At 32.9% G+C, this 21678-nt stretch overlaps 1 protein-coding gene across 1 annotated transcript in view; it reads left to right on the top strand.

Annotated features, from left to right (window-relative positions):
• Positions 1–1817: 1817 nt before the first annotated feature.
• LOC113374658 overlaps positions 1818–21678 on the top strand; it is a 25689-nt gene continuing 5828 nt past the window's right edge. The window contains exons 1-24 of the mRNA XM_026614634.1: positions 1818–2015; positions 2088–2270; positions 2357–2771; positions 2852–3331; positions 3414–4187; positions 4263–4464; positions 4625–4894; positions 5472–5790; positions 5911–6104; positions 6195–6456; positions 6545–7004; positions 7134–7289; positions 7365–7462; positions 9167–9398; positions 11078–14293; positions 15247–15725; positions 15874–16011; positions 16939–17250; positions 17937–18206; positions 18493–18700; positions 19044–19175; positions 19799–20026; positions 20107–20240; positions 20390–21092. Coding sequence (XP_026470419.1) covers positions 1824–2015; positions 2088–2270; positions 2357–2771; positions 2852–3331; positions 3414–4187; positions 4263–4464; positions 4625–4894; positions 5472–5790; positions 5911–6104; positions 6195–6456; positions 6545–7004; positions 7134–7289; positions 7365–7462; positions 9167–9398; positions 11078–14293; positions 15247–15725; positions 15874–16011; positions 16939–17250; positions 17937–18206; positions 18493–18700; positions 19044–19175; positions 19799–20026; positions 20107–20240; positions 20390–21092 — 10057 coding nt within the window. The 5' untranslated portion in view covers positions 1818–1823. The remainder of the gene's footprint in view (positions 2016–2087; positions 2271–2356; positions 2772–2851; positions 3332–3413; positions 4188–4262; positions 4465–4624; positions 4895–5471; positions 5791–5910; positions 6105–6194; positions 6457–6544; positions 7005–7133; positions 7290–7364; positions 7463–9166; positions 9399–11077; positions 14294–15246; positions 15726–15873; positions 16012–16938; positions 17251–17936; positions 18207–18492; positions 18701–19043; positions 19176–19798; positions 20027–20106; positions 20241–20389; positions 21093–21678) is intronic.

Genomic DNA, 21678 nt, shown 5'->3' with positions numbered 1-21678 from the left:
TCTATGTGATGAATTTGTTATTACAGTTCCTGTTATACTGATAATTTATAGTAAAAGATATTGTCACTTGGAAACTCTTGCTATCTTTATTTTCGAATGAAAACTTTTGAGAAAACGTCGATTTACGGCAAAAAATCTTATCACACACACACATACTTTTTCCAAATTTGGTCTCATTCGATTTAGAATGGCTTGAAACGTCGAGAAAACATAAAATTAGCAAGTCGTTTTTTTTTATGAAAACATAAACTTCTCCTTCAGGAAGTTAATAATGCAATAGCTAATAATAATAATGCATACTTCTGCTTGTAACTTGTGGCTTGGTATACTTTTATGACTATACAAAAAATATTATAATTAGCAAATTTATTTGCTAATTTTAGCAAAATGCACTTGAAACATGCAGCTGCAATTCTCAAATTAAATTGATCTACTTACGAAATTAGACCAAAGGTAATTTCGTATTTTATTTGTTTTATGTTCGCCCGTCGTGAAATAATGATAGTCTATTAATTAGCATTAGCTTATTAATAAAAAGGGAATCAAATTATTAATATTTTGCGAAATGAGTTCATTTTATGAATACTAATACTAATAAAAATGATATAATAATAATGAAGATCGTGAATGATGTTAGGTTCATAGTATTGTAGATAGCACAAGTGGGTTCTCGTTTTGTTTATTTCTTTTTTTTTTACTAAGTTCTTAGTTGATCATTGATCATTTACTATCTATTTCTTCTTTTGCTACCTTATCTTTCTATCTTCTTTTTTTTATTCTTAATAAAAATATTCACCAATTTTACACGAATTAATGTGAAATGTGACTAACCAATTTTTTAAAAATTATAAATATAATTTTAGTGTTCATATGGTCGTCCATTCAGGAGGATATAAAATTAGTGACTGATAAAAAACATTATATAAAGAGAATTTAAAAAGCACATGCACAAATTCTCATTGTGACTAAATTACTCAGTTGATATAAAAACAAAATTGTAAAGTTATAATCAAAAATCACAAATTACATCATCTTAACAAAAATGTCATTTCTTAACAACTTAATAATAACTCTGTGGAACAAATTTTTCTATTATCCAAAAAACAAAATATCATAATTCTGCTGGGATTTTTTGCGTTTCGCAAACTTGAAAATGTTTACGTGCCTGTGGCAGCTATGGGATTGGTAAGATGGAATTTTGTTTGCAAAACAGAAACTTGTTTTCAGTTGTTTGTTTTGAGAATTGCACGTTTTGTTAGTGCTGTACTCTAAGTACTCTAGCGCTGTTTGTTTACTCGTTTACTCTGAACATTTTGTATTCATCTACTTACCGTGCGAATTTTAATTTCAGTTAAAGTTTGTACATGATATTTTACTATAATTATTGTTTTAAAATCGTTGTAAATTTATTCTCATAATATTCATATTGATGTTGTTTTTATTTTGTTATTGTTAGTATGCACTTAATTTGATTAGATTGCGCTCATATTTATAATTATATTAGTTTAAAATTGGGATTACATTAAAAGTTTGTTTGCTTTTTAATGCAATAACAATATTACTCATTTAACAAAAATAGGAAAACTATATTTATTTCACAAGTTAAAATATAAAAAAAAAATTGTAAGAAAAACTGGAATGATTTATACTAAGTTTCCTGGTTTTTCAGCTTGGTTTTCCTATTAATACTAATAATACTATATTTGACTAATGTAAATCGAACTATTCTTATAGTTTTTTTTGTAAAAAAATGTGATTATCTGAATTTTCTATTTCCCAGGCTGGACCCACCCGCGCTGAGTACAGCTGCCGGCGGATGCGCGATGGACAGTAGCAGACGCTTGCAGCAGTTGCAGCAGGCCAATTCTCACCTTGCCCCTCTGTCTGCTCCCCAACTCGCTCCAACCAATGCAATCGATTATCGACCGAGGTCACCGCTGTTCCCACAAATATCGTCACAGGCGTACAACAATAGCGATGGGTGCAAAACGCCGCTGCTACAGCAGTATCCGCAGGTATTATTTTAGGATACACATATAGGTATTATGCTTAGTTTATTAATTAACTTGACTGACTTTGTTATTCAGGATGTATATGAACGTCGATACGAAGAATACGAGCGTTCAATGGCCGCTGCTCCACTACTTCTAAAGCAGCAGCCGCATCATCATCACCATGAAAATGATCAACAACAGCAACAACTGCAGCAGCATCCATACCAAGCTGCACCAATGATGAGAGCGCCGTCGCAACAATTTCATCAACATCAGGTAAGTTCATGTTTAATGCAACTCTGCAGGTGCTCAAAAATGCAATTGTTATTGCTTATAATGACGTTGTTATTTTTTATTTTCAGATGTATCAACAGTTTCCAAATCACCAACATAACCACAACCACAATCTTTCTCAACATAATGCTCTTCCCCCTCAGCCCCCTTTATCTCCGCCACCTACAACGCAGTCTCTCTTACCTAACTCAACGTCAAATTCCTCAATCTCATCTCGATCCCATCAACAACCGCTGTTACTTCAAGAGCAATACCGCCAACTTCAGAGGGCCAGAACTCAGCAAAGAATAGAATGTCAAGCACGTGCTGCACTGAATCAGCAGCGCACATTTGCAGCGAGACAGGCGGCTTTAGCAGCCGCTTCTGGTAACCCAGCGATTGCCTGCGCCAGCCCAGTTCCCAGTGTTGTTGTAAGCGTAACTCCGGTTAGTAATAGCGGGACTGGTGTTGGCAACAGAGTGCAAGGCGAAGATGGATTCGATGGTTAGTATTCGATTGATTGTTATAATTTGCAATTATTTAATTAGACTTTCTAAATTTTGTAAATTTGTAAATATCCACAGTTTCTACGCCTGGCGCTAGAAAACCATCAGGAATAGATTCTCATCATTCTGACAATCAAAATTACATGCCTCCCCAAAATCATAGAAGACCAGATGGCGCACAACAAGAAAATCCAATGTTTTCTGCTCAGTCTAACAGGAGAGTGCCAGGGGTGGACAATTCTCAACAAAATATGTACCCAAATAATAGAAGACCAGGTTTGGAAAATGCCCAACAAGATAATCAACAATATCCTAGAAGTGCACAAATTGATTTTAATCAAAGAAGGCAAATGGAAAATATGCAGCAGGATAATAATGCACTAAATTATATGAGGAGGACAGGCGCAGAAGACAATCAAATTTTTATGCCAAATAGAAGGCAAGATAATCAGGAAAATCATGGGCAAGTTATTAGGCGAACTACCGATGATGCTAACGCTCCGGTTGTGCCGCCTGGTATCAGAAAGGTTGACGGATCAGAGAATCAGAAAGTGACTGGTATATAAAAATAATATGCAAATATTAATTCTAATATAAACTGAACGATTGAAAGTTTTATATAACTATTTTTATATTTCAGGTAGCAACAATTGTAGAGACAACGTTCGCAGTCCTGTTACTGTAATGCAACCCCCTCCTATATCGGCGAGCAATTCCAGGCGAGAAGTTTTACCTCCTAATGCATCATCAGTGGCAACTCGAGAACGAATGCAAAGCCCTGTGCCAACAATAAACCTTTCGCAACAACAAGCACCTCAAGTACCCCCAAAACCATCTGCTCAAACTGCAAGACAAGCACAACATAATTTGTATGTGCAACCTCATCCTAACAATGGTGATCAATCGATTATTAGTCCAATTGGCAGCCCTGGAGCACCAACCTATGCTAGCAGCCCCGCTAATCAGACACAGAATAGTCCACAGAAATATAGCCAGGGAAATCTTTACAGTCAAGGTCCGACTGTTAACAATCAACAACAGCAATATTATAATCAGCAAGGAAATGTAAATTTACAACACAGCCAAGTCAATCAAAGTAATCAACCTGTTAACTCAAATCCATTTTATCAATCTAACCAGTCTTCAGGCCAATCAAATGAACAAATAAGTTCTCAGCCTTCAACTCCTTATCACCAACCACTTACTCAACCACAAAGATCGAAAAGCATTGCTAGCAGTATAACAAGTAGTATTTCTTCAAATAGCATTATGGTTAGAGGTCCAATAGCCAGGAGACCTATGGATAGTGTAGTGACAATTTCTGGGTGGCTACACAAGCAAGGTTGCGATGGCTTAAAAGTATGGAGGAAGCGGTGGTTTGTTTTGACCGATTACTGTTTATTTTATTACAAGGGTTAGTTAAGCAAATAATTTAATTCATTTAATAATTTATAATTCGTAGTCACAGATGTGTTATTTTTCAAATCAGGACAAGAAGAAGAGAAACTTCTAGGCTCTATATTATTGCCATCTTACACTGTTTCAATATGTACACCTGATGAAAAGCACCATCGCAGAAACTCTTTCAAATGCGAGCATGCCAATATGAGAACTTATGTTCTGGCTGCTGATACACCTGAAGCTATGGCGTTATGGGTTCGAGCTTTAAGAGATGCATGCACAATGCAATGGTATAGATATATTGATAAATTTATTAATAATGAGCAACCGTAATATACAATACATTTTTTATATAATTATTAAGAAGATTTTGAATAAAGCTTATTAAACCCTTAAATATAAATTACTTTATTCTCAATTTTTTTCTATATTTTTTTTTTAATTTTTTAGTGATGAAAGCTCGCACCAATCGCAACCATCAGTATCTAACAGTGATACTTCAACTTCACTTCAGCAGCAGGCAATTAGTGCACCTGTACCACAGGTATTGAATCAACAGCAACAACAGCATATGATAAGTCAACAGCAACAACAACAAATATTGAATCAACAGCAGCAAATGTTGAATCAACAGCAACCTCTTTATGCAAATGCACCCCATAGGGTGAGATCTCCTAATGAACCCCAATGCTATTCACCTGTGCATGGCGGTCAAGAAAGGTGAGAAAAAATAATGTCTTATAATGAATATAATGGAAATCATTAGTTTTATTCTTGGTAAAAAAAATAATGCCAATTTTAACAAAATTATATTGGTAATAATACTCAGTATATGCAACTTTACATCATTTTTTACTTTCAATACAATCCTCTTTTAAATTCCTAGCATTGGCTATTAGTTCAATTTTATTAGTCTCTTTTTTGTTATAACAATTATGATCTCAATTCAGAAAAGTGTAGTTCTAATAATATTGTTCATTGTCATTTCGTACAACAGTGCCCAAATGGGTTATTTTCCACTTAAAATACATTTCAACTTACTGAAGATATTTGCTTTCTTCATAATACCGACTTGCTTATTTTGTATTCTCGACTTTAAAGTCATTTTGCGGTACAAACTCGCGTTTTGCTATTATACATATAATTTATCTACATATGAACTTGAATAAATTTGACAATAATAATATATTTATTTTAAGTTATACAATTTGCTAATTATTTTGCTGGTATGAAGAAATATCATAATTTCTATTTGAATTAAATTGGTTGGAATTAACTGTTTGATAAAAACTTTTAGGTATGATGAATCAGCCTATGGCGCTAGACCCCAATCAAGGAGAATGCATCAGGAGATGGCTCGTTCTCCAATACCTTCTGATGCAATTTATGAGACACAGCAGCAATTACAGGGACGGTTATTGCAACAACAACAAAATATGGCACCTAATGTTTCCAATTTACATCCAGGATTTAGTCACTCATACACAATGGATCATAATGCACAGAAACAACACCAAGCCTTCTTATCATCTCAGAGGCAAAATGCATATAGCAAAACCATGCCTGCTCCAGGGCATGGTCCTGTTAGAGAGCTCAGGTCACCTTATGATATGGAGGTAAAATAGTTATGAATTGATTCTTTATCTTGAAAGTTTTAAAAATTAATAGATTAGCATAAAACTTTTTACACCTTCATTTATTAATGTTTTATAAATGTGATCCTATTCCTTTTCTAGTCATCCTATATGCCTGAAAATACTGAGAATATAATTAGAGCTCCAAGAAGATTCCAGAATCCCAATGAAGAATATGAACAATATACTCAACAGAATGTAACAAACGCAGCTCAAACTTCTCAGTTGAGAACTGTGCAAAAATCTAATGAAAGGAGAACACCTGATACTTACGGTAGATCTAGGCATGCCAGACAGTAAGTTGTTTTATTACCAATAATTTACATTGATTTGTGGCATTTGCTTTATTGTGCAAGTCGATGACTAAACCATTTTTTAATCTATAGGCAATATGCAGCATCAATAAATGCTGCCAATGCCATGGCTGTAACAGGATGTCAAATAGATGCTGAAACTAGTGCAATGCAGCAGTCCGCACCCAGCAATGCTGGTGACTATGAAGATTTATATAATGGGTACAAAAGACCTATGAGTCCGGCACCAAATTCACCTACTTCTTCAACTGGTCTTGGTAATTTGAATCCCCAAAGCAGGGCCGAACTTGAAAGGAGAGGCATTATTTTACCTCATGGGTATAATGATGAACAGGTATGTATAAATTTGAATACTTTTTTTATTTCATCTTTGAAAATCCAAAAAAATAATCTATCATTAATGCGATATGTATAATTTTTAGTCAGCAGCTCCTGTTCAATTGCGTCATAAACAAAACAAACGCCAATTAAATGCTCAATCCCAAAATCCTTACCAAACAAGACGGAATGTAATCCCAAGGCCTCACAGCGCCGATTTCCTTGAGTATGAAACGAAAGCGTCTTCTAATCAAAATTCAACTATGTCTGCTACTTCAGCTCATAACATCAACCAGAACTCCATTCCAGTAAATAATAATGCTATCTCTGGAGGCGATTACGGTAGTAGTAACCGCAGTGCCAGAGATCGTTTAATGAGGCAAAGGCCGAAGAGCAGTCTTGACATGCCCATTGGAGACCAGATGTACTACTCAGAAAAAAGTTATGCAGAGATGATGCGACAGAGTGCGCTTTATGTGGATGCTGTAAAGAGTGGTGGTATTGATGGAGCAAATAGGCAGAGAATTTTAGGGGGAGGGAGGATGTATGAAGATAATAATGCGGGTATTGATAAGAAATTTATCATATTTTGGTTTTTTTATAATATATTTCTGGATAATTAATTATTAATAATGTAGACCTTTAGTTAGATAGGAATTATTATAAATACCTGATAAACATTATTTTTTCTAGGTAATGAAATACCTAATAAGTCACATTCAATACATCTTAGCAATGATGTGCAGAACTATGATGAAGAAATTCGTGAAATGTCTCATTATTCACAAAATCGAGATTTTGTCAACAGTTACAGTGTGCCTAGACAAGGCAGGGATCAGCATATAGATGGTATATTATTCATTACATTATTGATAAATGCATATTGCATTTTCAAGTTCGTTCATATTTCGTTTTATTTTATAGGGTCCAACCAATTTGCCAGGTCAGCGAGTGCTAGGTTATTCCGTAACAACAAAGATCAGGATGAACCTTTAGAGCAAGGTGCCAAAAAGGTGCAACAGGTTAGATTACTTTTAATAAAATTTTTGAACATTATGTTTATATAGTAGAACTCCGACATACGAGTTTAATTCGTCCCGCAACCACGCTCGGATGTCGAATCGGTAGTATCTCGAAGCAATTTTTTCCGTATAAATACATTGAACTACTATTAATTTGTTTCAGCACCGAATATTACAATTAAATTTACTGTTTATTAATTCAATTATTATTTTTTCCTGTCCATTTATGATATTTCGGAAATGAGTTAGACATGTGTTGTTGAATGACTCCCATGCTCGAAATGATACAACTCTTTTGGGATGGTTTTCATCTACAAACTTGTATAGCTCAGAATAGCTGCTTATAAAGTATTATAAGGCATTTATCTGGAGTTAAACCCTTCATCAACTCTTTCTATTTAAACACAAAACATATCTATGATGTATTACCCTCATACATCTTGCCATCCTCATATTTTTTTTTTACTAATTTTACGCTTTAGTTCAATAGATGACTTCTCTCTTTGGACCCATGGTTATAAAAGTAAATTTAAGCCATGGTCATAAAAGTATTGTAAATATACAAAAAGTAAAAAAAACGCGAACTCAACATATATAACTACAGTGATCAACATATATATACATGTTGATTCAGTTATCTAAAAGAATTTTTACAAAGTTTAAAAAAATAACTTAAAATACATTATAGATTAAAAGATAAAATGACAAAAAAGTCATTTTTTTAAAAACAATCAAATATAAAATATATCACATAATAATCACAACATAATCTAATGCAGGACTGCACATATTAACATAAAAAAAATGTTTATCTACATTCGCGGTAGCGTCCACACTTCACATACGAGTTAAAACATGAATGAACAATTTTAATAAAAAAAACTTTTTTTAATTAACATATAGAAAATAAACAATATAAAGTAAACATTTTTTGTTTTTTTTTGTTTAAAACTGAAGATTTGTGTAATGTAAGTTTTGAGCAAAGAACCGAACGCACTCGTGAAAACACGAAGACACACGATGTTGTGTGGAGAGGGTTTTCAAGGATAGTTAAACAGAGGGAACAACAATTTGAGAAAATAACAAATATGAAACATAAGATCAAATAGTCTATGAAAAACACAATAGTCAAAGATTTGAAGAATTATTTTTAAAAAAATTAATAATATTATTATAAGAGTCATGTACTAACAGAGCAACATTTTGTTTATTAACACAAAGGGGGTTTAAAAAGATAAATACAAATTCAGCAAATTTTCTGAGGTCACCATTCTTTTCCTTGTGTAAAATAATAGGATTTTTGTTATTGAAAGTATGATTTAAACTAATGACATGTTCAGAAAACATTGTCTTAAACTGATTTTAAATTTTAGAATTACAAATGTGTTGGTTCATTCTCTTGTAGATATATTGCAAACTTTCGCCCACATAACAATAAATCACCATTCAAGAATATATGTATATATATATATATATATATATATATATATATATATATATTATGGTGAATTGAACCTTTATCTTTGGATGCAGCAAAATTCATAGCTTTTCCTTAGCTCTAAATATAATTATTGACTACTTTGATTTGATACCTAAAATTAACTAGTTTGAGGCTTGTATTAATAGATCTTGAATATAATGTATGTATATTTATAATTTTATTTTCAGGCAAAATTATAGCTATCATTTTTTTATTACCCACAGCGTGAAGAATCTATGAAACGTCTATTGGAGTGGAAGCAGCGCATGCTGCAAGCACCTCTCAGCCGCAGCACTACAGGAGTGATTGATGCAGGTTCTGCCACTGCTATAAACCCTTCAAGTAACGTCAATAGAACAATGTCACCAGCTCCAATGATCTCAGATAGTAATGGGGGATTGAATTCTACGAAACAAAGGCAAAGCAGTTATAACAGTTATTCGTCGGATGATGAAGGTTAGTTACAAAAGGTTTTACATGTTTAGTTGATCCATTAAAAGGTCTAATTTCATGGTAGATGTTATCATTTTTTTATTTTTTTGGCTATTATTTATATTATTACTTTACATAAATGATAAACTTTTTGCTATTGTTATTAAACAGTTGTGACAGATTATTAATTAATGTTTAAAATTGAACTACTGAATCGATTGCCAGATTTGCATAAATGCACTTTAGGTGCTGTTCATATATTAAAACTAATACATTTTGTTTTAAAAGCAACATTCTTTTATCTAACTGCCATATAAAATTTATTTATTGATAGATTTATTGTATGCATAATGAATATTATTATATGTTTATTGTATATACATTTATAAATAATTGTAAAATTGATAATGTCGTATGTAAATGTATCCTTGTGCATATATATATATATATATATATATATATATATATATAATATCAATTAGTTAAAGATAATAAAAATAGTGTTAGGCTCACTTCCTGCCTGCTTCTTGGGAATCTCGAATGATTTAGTAATACTATTTATGTTTTTTGGGGTCATTTGGTGAAACACTAACCAATTATTTTTTAATATGTATTATAAATTTAAATGTTTTAGTTTTTAGTTCACTCATCGCACAAATTACACTAGACAATTCTAATTCCACAATATGCATGCATTCATTTCAATTAACTTGGTTCTGGTTATTGGTGTGAAATTAATTCAAGAGTTATTAGTCATAATGGGTAAAAAATAAAATGTTATTTGGTTTAGTTGTTTTTCAAAATCATGATTTATATATCAAATATTTTAATTATGCATACATTCCTATAAAGATACATATTATTTATAAAATTATCAGGAAATTAGTATTAATAATAAAAAAACCTAAACAGACCTTTTTATCCAGAACGACTATATCAATATATGGTTCAGGTATTAATTCCTATTCCTATTTCGATCATTTGATTTTTGAATATATTTTACTGTTATTTTGGCATTTTGTAATTGCAATAGTTATTGGGTTTATTTCTATTGCTTTTTAGAACAAAAACTATTTCGATTGAAAACAGTACATTATACTATTTGAAGCAAAAGAACATTATATATTATGAATATGTTCATTTTGAGTTTGAATTTTCATTCTGCTATAACAAGCATTTTAGTACATTTTGATGTTAAAGTATTTTTTATTATTTTTAACTATAGTTGTACTTTGCATTTAAATATCAAATTTTTCTAAACAGATTGTTTCAACCAAAACATGACTTCAAAAAACTATTGTATATATAGAAATATAATTGGTATAATAGACAGGGATCTTGCAATGTTTTCAAACAATTGCTTATTAGAAGATGTGTTTATAATATTATGTAGATTCGTTAATAATATAATTGTAATGAGATAATTTGGCTAACCTAAAACTTCTATAAACATCTTATATCATTCAAAAATAGGTATTTTGTAACGTGACAAGAAGCTATTGAATACACAATTATTTTTTACGATAGCGATAATCATGTGATGCTAAGTAGCCAAATTATTTTTTTCTGCATTAGCTTGACGAATAAACATAATATATGATACAAAAATTTTAATCTGTGATTGATTTGACGACGTCGCGATTTCCTTCCTTCTATTCTGGTGTATAAAACTAAAATCACAAAATAAAAACTGTTTGGATCAGATGGATGGCAGGCAGGAAGCACGAGTAGTCCCCTCACTACCACCACCACTAGCACAAATCACCACCAATCTACTTCAACAAATAATAAACCGCCGAAGCCACCGGGCGATAATAGATCGCGCGCCGCCAATAAACCGCCAGCCGAGACGCACCTAAAAACTCCATTGAAAAAGTTCGGAAGCGTTTCCGAACATCCGCCGCCGCCGTCGCCGTCTTGTACGGTTTGCGTCGATTCAAACGCCGCCGGACCGTTGTGTACCGCTTGCTGCGGCACCGGCAAAGCGTTAACGAACGATACCAAATCAGATAATAATAACGAAACTGTTGCATCGCGTTGTAGATTATTCGATGAATCTGTAGTTTCGGCCAAAAGGCGTAGTAGCGATAACTTACCGCCAAGAACTTCCCGTGACGGCGTTTCCGGCGATAAGCCGCCGTCTCGAACTAATTCTTATGCATCAGATAAGAGTAGCATTTCAGTAACTGATGGCAAATCACACGTATACCCTGATGATGTCTTTAATACTAATAAAGAATTACAATTCGCCACCGGGCAAACGCCGCGTAAAAGCCATGAATTAAAAAAATTACCAAAACAAGAAGTTAACCAAAATAAAGCATTAAACATTCACTACGTTCCTGTGTACACGCAAAATAGCCGTATGTCTAAGAAATCAAATGCGGCAGAGTTTGATACAAAGACTACTTCACTAATAACACTTAATGTTCAAGATGAAAGCATTTCTACATTACTGAAGATGCAAAGCGGCAGCTTTGATTTATCAAATAATGTACAAAGTAAAGACGTGGAAGATGATCAAAATGGAACCACATACACTGACGGAGATATCGATGAAATTTTAGGAAATGATACAGACGTTACACCAACTGGTGATGGATCTCTAGAGAAGCAAGATGACGTACATTGTCTTACTCCTGTAATGGCTGAGGATCATTATTTACCAATGAGTCCCAGGAAAAGTACAGAGTCCACACAGCTAACAGAAAGTTTGAAAAATTTAGCTTTGTCAGATACTGAGGAAAGTCCTTATGTTGAAATGACACAAGGTTTGAGTAATAGCTCTACCCTATATGGCTCTTTAGACCGTGATAATAGTTTCGGTGATACACCTTACGAAATGATGGTAGCAACAAGTAAACTTGAACCAGTCTATATGGAATTATGTCAATTAAAAACTGGCGAAAAGAAACCGGAAATTATTAAGAACTCCAAAACTACTAAAAAAGTTCAAGTGAAAAAATATCATGATATTAAAACTATCAAAAAGCATAATAATGAATATTTCAAGACGCGCGGGGAATTACCCGATATTCTCAAAGCTTCACATCAAAATACTATTCTCTCAGATAGTTCCGACGCGGATGATGAGGCATCCAGAGATTTAGATAGCCTAGATACGCCATGCCATCCTAGATTCAGCTTATCCGATACTTTTAGACCAGCCTCATATTATTTAGGCGTATCCCAAAATGAATTTCCAGATAGTTCTGATAGCGAAATAGTATCACCACCTCCTATTCCTAAATCTCTACCACCAAATGAGGATTTGAGCTCAAACTCCAGTATAAATTTGAGTAGAGAATATTGCTCTGACGCAGATTTGCATTCAAAACAATCTCACAAAACTAGTCGAAGCAGTTTGCAGGAGCCTATGGTTAGTAATAAATTGAAATGGAGCAGCGGAGACATTGACTACACTTGCCTAAGTCGTTATAGTGTGGACAACAAGTTATATATAGAAGGCGTTAAGAAGCATGATGATTCCAGAACTACAAGCGATACAGACGATGCTGTAGGTTCAGATCATGAAGCTAATAGACTAAAACGAAGACCCTTAAGCGAAGAAAATGTTAGTGAGATCACGTCCATCCACAGTACATTTGATGAAATTATAGAATCTGTAGACCTGGATCAATATCTGAAGGATCTTCAAAATAATGAGTTTATGTATGGAAAAGAAATGTATCCAGCACCGTTTGGGTGGCGTGATAACGAACAAAGTATAGCACAAGTACCTGATGAGCAGTATTATGAAAACTTAGAAATTAGAAATACAGATCTCTCTACAAATAGTCAAGGGGTCTTTTATGACTCTCTAGAGGAAAGAGATGATACGAACTCTAAAAGTCATGTGGTATCTTTGAGAGAAAAGAATTTATCTCTACATGATGCAAACTGCGGTGATAGAGATAGAACTGATTGTGAAACAGATGTAAGATCGTCTTTAAGTCATTTGGATTTGCAACAAGCAACACCTTTACATAGCCGAAATAATAGTAATATTTCAGAACAATCTGCTCCATATTATTATTCCGATATTGCTTCTAGGATGAGTTCCAATCAAGATGTGGCGTCGCCTCATAGCGATAAGAGTAAACAAATAGAATGTTCTACAAGCGATAATCTTATGGAAGAAAGTAGATGCGCTTCAATGGAATTTTTAAACAAACATGACAACGTTGACAAACGCAATATTTACGAAAGTGATACTTTAAAACGCATTAAATCTGCTAAAGAAGATTCTACGAGTTTGTTTTTAAAGCACGATAAGTGCGTAGTACAAGCACATGATCAAGGGTTTCATTTGCATACTGTAGATTCGTTTCAAACTTCATCCTCAATAGTGGATATGTTGTTACAAAGCGTAGGCAGGGAAAATTTAATACAACCTCAAGACGAAGGAGATGTTCCTTGGGAAGAGGATGCTATATGGAGGGAAAGTTTGAGACGGGAAAGTTTAAGACGCGTCAGTGTAAGACACGCTAGATCTTTGGACGATCTTGACGGACTTGTCGATCAAAAGGACTCAAAGCAAAATAAAACAAAGTCGAGATTATCTCGAGGAGTTACTTATGTCAATGATAGCTTAGCTACAAGCAGAAACAAAAGGACTAGGTGTTCCTCAGGTGTTATTGAGGACGAGTATGTCCAACTTGCTGTTAACAACGTTAGCGATGATGGAGTTTATGAAACTTTACAAAACCGTCATAACAATTTAAAAAGCTTTGATTATGTAGATAGAGAGAAATTGAGGCAATGGGATTGGATGTCGAGTGGTTTAGTGAAGAATGACGCTATTGGGGCGTCCAAAACTGGCGGTAATACAATTGGCGGCGGCGCGTCCGATGATAAATCGGTGGCTTTGGCGGAACGGAAAGGTGAAACACAGTTATCACCGGATGGGCTCCTTGAAGGTTAGGGTAGGTTATTATGTTTTCAGTTTACTTTTTTTTAAAATAATTAAGACCATTTCTAATATAAGTTAAACGTTTATTATCGTTGTAATGTTATAAGAACTTTATTTAAAATTGTCGAATGTTTAAAATGACGGTTTTTATATATTTAAAACACAGTATCGACCCTCAAGCGATATGGCAAAATGCAAGAGTTTGATTGTCTAATACTATAACATTTACAACTATATTAGACGTTACAAAAGTTTTTTTTTGTTGCAGCAAAAATCATATTCATGATTCATTATTGTGTATTCATTCACATTTGTCTTTTGTATATTTTTATATTTTCCAAAGAATTTTGTGTAAATACAAATAAATCCATAGTTTCATGTGTATATAAAACTGTAATCATTATATTGTAAAGTCATTTCAGTATTGACTATTTTTCTTGATGAATTATATGAAAATGTGCATGTTTAGTTCAGGTCATATTGTAAGCATCAAATGCACGTTTTACACAAAAGGTAAGAACACATTTCCGCACAATTCTTTAAAAATATTTCACTTAAATTTATTATTTTTCTCGTTTCTGAAGATACTAAACATTGTGATAATTATTTTGTTCTCAGAGTGGTAACGCTAAGCCAAAAATATATATTAATTTGATTGTCGGCGATTATGTTTTTATTTTTGGTCATAATTCTTATTTTCCAAAGTTATTTTATAATGAAATTTATGCTATATTGTTGTGAGTATTGTATTTTTACAAATACTTATGAACTTTTGGACATAATCTAGGAATTGAACATAACGGTTCTGATCTCGATGCATTGCACAAAACTAGTCTTATAGCCATTTTAAAAACAGTATTTGATGGCTCTTATTTTCTTAGTTTATATTGACATAACTGCTGTCAGTCCTGCTATTGAAGATCATTATCATATCTCATTTACTTGAATTTCTATTTTCAGCGTCTCTCACCAACAAATTAGGGGTATACCCAAAAGCATCAACGCTACCAATGCGTGCGGTCAGCCCTAGATTAAGACTAAGTCAAGAAACTTTATTACAAACGGATAAATATACACAAAAACTTAATGGAAATGAATATTCAACAACAAAAACTGATTACGACAAATATTATTCGAGAAATTTATATGACAGCGATCTGATAAACTCAGATCCAAATAGTGGTAAATTTATGTACAAGGAAGATCAAGACAGGTACGGTAGTAAACAGGGATTAATAAGGGACTACGACGCCGAATATGGTTCCAGGGAAATGTTTGTAGACGCAGAATATGGTTCCAGGGATAATTTATTGGGCACAAATCATGGAGAGTATGATAGTAATTATTTGAGCAGAACTGGCGAAGATTGGTCGAGACTGAGAAGATCAGGAAGTCAAGTCGATGATCTCAACTTTATTGATCGGGACCAGATAAATAGGGTGAGTATTTTTAAATGATGCCATCGTGCAAGTTTTGAATAGCGCTATGATTACAATTATATAATGATCACATTTTGTCAGTTTTATTTTTTTTTGTAACATAGATAACAATGACATTTATGTTTAGTAATTACGTCATTTGTATTAGCATTTAAATGTATCTGCTGGTGATTTGTTGGGGCGTACACATGAGGAATTAGTTCTTCTGTTGATTCAATTGAGGAGACAAAATGCAGCAACAGCAAGAGCGGTCGAGCAGTGTTGCAGTAAAATACATCAATATCAGGTTTCAGAAATTCTTCATATAGGTTATTGCTTCTGGTGAATGGTATTTTGGAGCAACTCACTCACACTAATAGAATAAGCTTTTAAAGTATTTTTTACTTAGATCAATAAATGTGATAAATAATATCTTTTAATCCTTTCGCTACGAGAAGGTTTGACACGGGGGTGATATTGCTGTATGAGCGAAAAACACAACATATTTTGTTCACATAAAATGTATTTGAAAATTGCACTTGAAAAAAACTAAAAATCACAAAAACAAATTAAAATTTATTTTAAAACAAAATGATTACGACACTCCTAAAAAAGGTTGTCAAGCAGATGTCGCCTATTGGCGACGGTCGTAGCGAGCGGGTTAAATTAAATATTTTTGCTGATAAATGAAGCCAAAAGCTTAACGTTTTTTTGGCATATTTATTAAATGAACATGATTATAAATAATTTATTTGGATCTAATATGAAATACATGACTTTGCATCTTAGCAACACGCTGTAGTATGGAGATTAATCAACTTATATTTTTGATATAAAAAAAATTAAATTGACAAGCAACATAAATGATTCAGAGCAAACTAATATATAACACTTCTAATATTTATGTATTTGATATCATCTCATTATTTTATATAGTTCTTACGCTGTAAGAATACTCTAGACGTATTAATTATTAACACCAGATTGTTTAGAATCACATTTTACGTCTTAATCACTGCATTTTATTTGCAAGAACTAAGGTATACTAATGATTCCTAATTTTATTGTACCAGTTTTTTCATAACCACCTCAATAACCCGAAACTGGGCCAGTAGCTGCTGAGCAAAATAATTATTTGGTTGACTAACACTGATGTACCAATGTATTTTTTATATATTTTATAATAATAACAAATTCACTCATGTTCAAATCATATCACATGTGATTTTCACAGAGTCGTCTCGGAAAATCGATCGACGATTCCAAGCAGCGTGAAGAAAACTTGCAAAAATTAAACGCTCTAAAACACCATTTGCTCGAGCTGGAGAAGCAGTACGAGAAAGGTAAACCCTTGGTCAATCTAGTGGACAATATGGTCAAGCTGGGAGCTCTTTATAAAGGAAATGCTAAACCGACAAACCAACGACATAATGGCGGTTATTTGAATGATAAATTGGAGTTTAATCAGAGGCTGGAAGAAAGAAGGCTGATGAAGGAAGAACAAAAATATTGGGATAGTGCTAACGTGGATGAGCAGCAATTGCAAGTTAGTAATATTTGTATTACCAAAGAAAATATTATAGATATAGATATAGATGCTATTTGAAAACTCGTTTTTGAAATTAACTTGAAATAATTTGAAATTTCTTCGGCACCCACATGCTTTTTTTTTCTAGCTTAAATTTCTAGCGTTTAAGCGTTTAAATTAGCGATTAGTGAAACATGCAGAAGAATTATATATTTCTTGATATTGAAAAAAAAAACTATATTACAAATTTTATATCCGAATCTTGTTTTGGCGCCCCTAAGGTGTGCGCCCGCATTTTTCGCATTCGTCGCATTCAAGGGAGAACCGGCCTTATATAATATCCTAGTATATATCAATATAATATTAATGCATTTTATTATGATATTATTATTATTTTCATGCCTGAACTCAGAGAAATAGTGATAAGGATGTGAGTATAACCCAACTGTAATGTTTATTTATAAATTGGCCTTATAAAAATTAATTAGTAATAATTTTGCAATTTTTAACAAATTATTAAAAAGAATTACATACTAAATATTGCAAAACTTTGTAATAGTTTCTACGGCAATTCGGTATGCTTACAAATCACTCATAAATTAATATATTGATATCTCATTGTCTAAGTCGATTATTTACACATGTTGGGAAATTTATGTCACTTTTTTAAGGGAAAATGCCTCTTATACCTATTTTTTTACTAGAATAAAATGCGGCAACTTCAAGAGTATAGCGACCAACTTCGCGAGCAATCAAATACTTTACAAGGACTACGCAAAGATGAAGAATCGCTTCGAGGGGCTTTGGCAAGCTTAAAGACACGTATGCAGCAGGGTCAACAATTGAAGCAGACTCATAGTACTATGAATTCTGCTGCTGGGAGAGCCGAGTTGCTGGAAAAAGCCAGGGAACAAGAGAGGGCTTTGGAACGAGAACTGACTAAAGTTCGGGAGCTCTTGGTGAATAATTCCAAGGTAACAGTGGAGAAAAATTTTGATATCTATATTTTAAATAGTTGCTATAGTTAAACCTTTATGTTTATTAACGAGTTAAGTGTGTCGCGCTCGTCAGAATCGAGTCATGACAAGTATATTCATCAATCACAGTTAACTAGTTAAATGATGATACTGATAGCCTATTTTTTAATTTTTAGATGAGATTAGTTAATTTTCAGTTCAAATTTTTAGATAAATTAGTTGCTAATAATTTTAGTTGTAACTTTAACATAAAAACTTTAACTTGTTACTTGTTTTGTGTCAGAAATTAGAAAATACGTTGTCCGCGAACTCAAGAGCTGAAGATGAGTTACGAGTAATGACTCACAGATTTCAAGAATCCAAAACCAATAACGGTTCTCAACAGCAACTATTGTTTATGGGTAACATGAATAGCAACACTAATGGAACTAGCAACAATCAAACTGATAGTGTGCCCTATGCTGGAGGAGCAACAGCCTTACTTGAATCGGGTTAGTACTTACTGATTACTTTATAATATTCTATAAAACTTATATTATATAAATATAAAAAATGAATATTATATAATATTTTTATGGACCAATTTTTGAATCAAATAGTTACCTTAATTTGAGTATTTGCATGAGTTGAAAGTCACAGTGCAACTAGTTTTACCTCCAAATAGCACAAAAGTTCGACTTCACGCCGATTTTATTTTTGCAACAAAATTACACATTGCAAGAAGTAGAACTAATGTTATATTTTGAAGATTAGAGTTTAGGAGTTGATATTGTGTAAAATGTACGATTTAGGAGTTAGTTTGTGTGCTTTATAACACTAATAATATAATTTTAGAACTAAGGCGTGTGCAAGAAGTAGTCGGTGACATCCAAAGACAGAGACAAGAATTGAGTTTAGCTGTACGTGAGTTGACAGATAGATCACAATATGTTGATAGAGATGTCTTGCCTAAACAGACTTTAACATGTGAGTATGTTTGTTGTATTAATCATATAATAATAAGTAGTGTTCTGCCCGAAGGAGAGCTTCACAAAACAATGATTCCTTTTCTCTTTCTTCATATTATTATTATTATTCACATTTCCAATTTTCTACTTTCATGCTTTTTGATTCTGTGCTTCAGCTTTCAGTTCTTTGTATTTTTTTTTCTCGCGTAAATCATCAATCATCTGCATTCGTTTTCTTTCTAGTCCTTTTAGTCCTTCTATTTTACGTTCGACGACGTCCTACAGCAGTCACTTATTTTGCAATATAGGTCCGATCCAGTTTCCTTTCTTTTTCATGATCTTGATAATGTTATAAAATTGATTGGGTGGGAGATTTTTTTCCTTACTATCTCCCTTCATAGTTCTTGCCTACCCTTTACCCATTTTTTGCACTCCATAATGGCGTGCTCAGCATCCACCCTAGTCACTTTACCCAAGCAATAGCAATTAAGATCACTTTTAATTAAAATATACAAGCTCTAATAAAACTAAGCAATTTTCCAAATTAATTCGAAATTAATAACCTTCTTACGTATATGTTTAAATTTACAAAAAATCAAAGATTCAAATGTTTTTATACTTTTTTTGTAATATTTTTTTTAGCAAATGCATCTATAAAGAAGCGGCCTCAAGCTACATGGCTAGAAACGGACCTAGATTTGATGATTACATTGGAACATGGTATCAATATCGAAAGCGATGAACAAACAAAAAATAATTTATACAAGAACATGATAAACAATACAACGTCAAATAATGGCTGCAATTTAAATGTTGAGAGTAGAAATGTGGAGGATGATGAAGATAGTGGTTCTGAAAACAAAGCTTTGGGTAAGCGACTGATTCAGAATTATTTTGTGATAAAATATTTTATGCTTTATATTTATTATGGTTCAATTAAATTATTATAGGAGCCCTGAATGCAAATTCTCAGGAGAGATCGGAAGTAAAAACTGTGCGGATCGTAAAACGAGAAAGTGAACGAAGACACCGAGATCGAAATGAAAAAACTCAATCATGGAATTACACAAGTAATTTGGATCATGTAAGTAAAATTCAAGGCATCTCTAATAAAATGATCAAAATTAATATTTGCTTTTATTTGAAAAAAAAAATTACAAATCATTTACATTATGAATTATGATTTTAATTTAATGTATGTTACATAATTCGAGAAAACCATTTTTGTTTTAGGTTATGGAAGAAGAAACAAATCGTCCTAAGTCTGTTTTTGAAAATGATTTAACATCAATATCATCTTCGAACCAGCAACGACCTTACTCATACGCACAACAATACAGTCGCAATGCAATAAATAATTCCAACTATCCCTCGAATGCATCAACCAGTTTTCTCGGTGTTTCCAATAACATATACACATCCAATAATTATTCATCAGACAATTTATCATCTAGAGATCTACTAAACGAAAATAATTTGATACTTAGTAAATATAATTCCGCGGACCATTTCTCATCATCACAAAATTTGTATGGAAAATCGGAATTTCCTTCTTCGCAGAATTTGTATGGATCTCGTGATCTCAAGAATTTGTCAAAATGTGAATCCATTGTTAGCCTTAGCAAATCTGCTGAATTGTCACCAGTTTTCCATAGTCAAGCAGCTAAAGACATAATAAGTACGATCAATATCAATGATGTGAAAACTGAAGATAAATACAACTCAAAGAGTGAAGTCATGATTCATAAGAGACAAGTGCCTAAAGAGAAGAGGAGACATTACACAGCTCCAACTAATGATATCAATATGAAAGGAGTTGCTAATATGGATGGATCCTACAGCAATGGTGGCACCACAGACTTAAGCTATAGTAAAGAGGTTAGCAGTACTAATATTGCTTATTTATGTTTTGATATACAATTAACTTTCCTAAGGAGTAATTTGCTTTTACAACTTGCTAATTTTATGTTTTCTCGACACTTCAAGTCATTCTGAATTGTTTGTTGAGGCTAAATTTGGAAAAAGTGTTATGTGTGTGAGCCCATTTTTGACCTTTTGTCGACGATTTATCGAACAAAATTTTCCCAAATTGAATAAACTGCAATAGTATATCACATGGCAGTTTTCCTTACGGCAAGTTGCAAAAACTTCTCGGCATGTGTAAAACTTCGACTTAATCAATAAGAAATTAATATATTAATTTATGACTGATTTATAAGTATACCAGTTGCTGTAGGGCATCTTAGTATGAGAAACTACAACGATTAATTCAAATATTAATTAATTCAAAGCAACTTGCCATAAGGCAAAATAATACTTCTAGCCCGCAATTCTAAATCGATTATTAAAATTCAAAAACGTTCGAAAGAAATTGGTTGGGAGTCGTCTGATTAGTTTTTGGTAAAGATCGCTTCGGGCCGACGATTCGACGGTTTTTATGATTTTTTTTTGACGGTAGATACCATAGTCTTATAGATTATACTAAAATATTACGGCCCTACGGCAACTCGTTTACTTTAAAA

The sequence above is a fragment of the Ctenocephalides felis genome, unplaced genomic scaffold (genome assembly GCF_003426905.1).
Source record: "Ctenocephalides felis isolate EL2017-DRISC unplaced genomic scaffold, ASM342690v1 CF-g0.4_SCAFFOLD_01886, whole genome shotgun sequence".
In the NCBI taxonomy this organism is placed as follows: domain Eukaryota; kingdom Metazoa; phylum Arthropoda; class Insecta; order Siphonaptera; family Pulicidae; genus Ctenocephalides; species Ctenocephalides felis.
Note: the sequence above shows the minus strand (reverse complement) of the source record. Positions and strands in the feature narration are given on the sequence as shown.